At 40.8% G+C, this 2,792-nt stretch overlaps 1 protein-coding gene across 1 annotated transcript; it reads left to right on the forward strand.

Moving 5' to 3' along the window:
* The first annotated feature begins 256 nt into the window (after window positions 1-256).
* Window positions 257-1,189, forward strand: LOC134489839 (olfactory receptor 5G9-like). The gene has a single exon (XM_063292708.1). The coding sequence runs from the start codon at window positions 257-259 to the stop codon at window positions 1,187-1,189; it is 933 nt and encodes a 310-aa protein (XP_063148778.1).
* The last annotated feature ends 1,603 nt before the right edge of the window (window positions 1,190-2,792 follow it).

Here is a 2,792-nt window from a genome sequence, read left to right on the forward strand (position 1 = left end):
TGTCGAGTCACATACAGTCATGTCTCCATCTAGCAGTCCGTGGTCTCTAACAACTTTCCTTTGTTACACAATGTGTGTGTGTGTGTTTTAGTTAAGGGTTGAAATTGGGGCCCTTTTGTGCAAAAAAACCCCCACTGTGTGCTATATGGGTGAATGCGGTCCATCTCCCCTTCAGTCCTCTTCCATTCAGTGTCAGTCTTTTGTGACATTTTGCAGCTGAACCTACTTTCTACTTTTCTTTGCAGAAAAAGAACACATGGCAAAAGCAAATCGCACCTCAGTGTATGAGTTCATCTTTGTTGGATTTGCTGGCTCTCCAGAGTTACAGAGTTTGCTCTTCGTATTCTTCCTGACAGTTTATTTCATTGCCGTGCTGGGAAATCTTGGGATGTTTCTGCTCATCCAGATGGACTCAAGACTTCACACCCCCATGTACTTCTTCCTTAGTAACCTGTCATTGGTTGACCTTTGCTATTCTTCTGTGGTCACCCCAAAGATGTTGAGGGATTTTGTGATAGAAAGCAAAACAATTTCCTTAACGGGATGTGCAGCACAAATGTGGTTTTTTGGCTTCTTCCTGGGTGTTGAATATTATCTCTTGGCTTTGATGGCATATGATCGGTATGTTGCCATTTCTAACCCACTGCTTTATACAGTCATTATGTCTAGGAAAGTCTGTTTATTACTCTTAGTTGGACCATGCTTTGCTGGACTATTAAATGGCACCACACATACGGTTATGACTTTCCGATTAACTTTCTGCAAGTCCAAGATCGATCACTTTTTCTGTGATATCCCTGCTGTGATAGCCCTCTCCTGCTCAGAGACACAAACCAACCAGATAGTGTTATTTTTTCTGTCCTGCACATTTGGCACCCTAGGGAGCACTTTCGTTATTATCTCCTACATCTATATTCTTTCTGCCATCCTGAGGATCCGATCTGCCGAGGGCCAGCGGAAGGCTTTCTCCACCTGTTCCACCCACCTCACGGCTGTTTCCATCTTCTATGGCACCCTCTTCTTTATATATGTGCGGCCCAGCAGTAGCTTCGTAGCAGACCAGGGCAAGATGTTTTCCGTGTTTTATACAGTGGTCATCCCCATGTTAAACCCATTCATCTACAGCATCAGGAACAAGCAAGTTCAAGATGCTGTAGGCAAGGTGATCAGGAGAAAGGGACTTTTATGAACTATGTGATGAGTTCCATCTTTCTGCAAAATGAAAAAGAATGGTGTTAATCTTTTGCTGTTTGTGGAAGAAAGTCTCATTTTGTAGTAATCACACTAACAATAAATGCAATAGATGTAATTCTGTTTGGGTGATTTTTTTTTTACTATACACACACACACAGAGACACACACAACAGAACAGTGCCCTTTTCCCACTTGATATAAGTTTTGCCCTTAGGTGTAGGGACATACAGGCTTCCATAACTTTCCATGCAGAATGTGGAGCTCATCCTGGCTGGGAGATTCTAGGAATCACTGTCTCAACATACCTAGGGCCACCAGCCTAGTAAAATATTAATTGCCTTCAAGAAGAGGTTTTAAAAAAAAGGTCCATTTTCCTTTTACATTTGGAAAAAGCTCTCTACAGCCTGAGGTGTCTGGGTGTCATACAACATTAGAGAACCTTAAGTGCAGCCCCCAGAATACTCCCTGAAGCCATTAGTGGACAGCTAGGGCCACTGAATGGAGCAGAGCTTAGAGAAGCTGAACACACAAAAAGAACATTATCTTAAATAGCTTTAATGAGCATGTTAGAGAAATACAGGTTATTGATCTTACACACTCAGTCCTCCCAAGCATAAAGAATCAGACACTTAGACAATGTAGGTTTAAAAGGAAAAAGAGTCTTACTGATTTTATTCTTGGTTCAGTTACATCCATCTTTGGTGGAAAAATGAAGATTCTTTGTTTCTTTTGTTCCCTAAAATGAACGCTTAGCCCTCATAGCTGCTAAGAGCTGCATGCAGAAAATGGGAAAAATCCTTCTTCAAGGCCCAAGCATGTGGCCATAATGGAGGGAGAGAGAGCAGCATGCTTGCTGCCTCCTCAGTCAGTGGAAGAAGGATGAAGAGAGGAAGTGGGAGTGGCAACAAACAGCACTTTTAGCTTCATTCTTTTATTTCCTTCTCTTTTCTTCTTTCTTCATTTTAATATTAGTTCTTCTTTGTTCTTATCTTCCTTTTAAAATTTTTATTAAAGTTATATTTTTTTAAAAAGAAACCTATGCAAATGATAAACCAGTTTAATACTCACAACGTGTAATAGCCTACTTGAAGTTACACTGGCAGGTACCAATTGCAGACTCAGTCACTTTCTGTGAAATTTTTGCTATATACAGAAGTAAGCATTTGAAAATTACCAGTAACCAACTAAGACTGGGGAATCTTGAGAATATTAAGCTAATGTCTAATTAATAAAATAAATACTATTGCTCTAATCCAGAACAGCTAGTTGCTCTAGATTATCTGTGCACCTCCATGTAATTCCCAAAGAATGTCTCTCTCCAGTTTGTATACTGAATATATTAGGACCCTCTTTCTTCTAATGCAAACTCCTTTGCTGCCCAAAGGCACAGGATGGTCCTGACAGGTTTTCAGTGAAAGGATAAGCCTATGGAAAAGAAAAGGCTAAGACAGCGGTTAGCAAGATACTGTAGCTCAGCAGGCTTGGTAACACCAAAAAGAATTGAAGAAAATTGGGGAAATTAACAGCCCAAGGGATCCCTTAAGAGGTTCTTAGGGCAGAGCCATTTCTCTGAGAGAATGGCAGACGTTAGCTGCAGC

Source organism: Candoia aspera, chromosome 1 (genome assembly GCF_035149785.1).
Source record: "Candoia aspera isolate rCanAsp1 chromosome 1, rCanAsp1.hap2, whole genome shotgun sequence".
In the NCBI taxonomy this organism is placed as follows: Eukaryota; Metazoa; Chordata; class Lepidosauria; order Squamata; family Boidae; genus Candoia; species Candoia aspera.

Bases quoted from the DNA above. Each gene is read 5' to 3' on its own strand.
- LOC134489839 (XM_063292708.1), top strand. From the start codon at position 257: ATGGCAAAAGCAAATCGCACCTCAGTGTATGAGTTCATCTTTGTTGGA.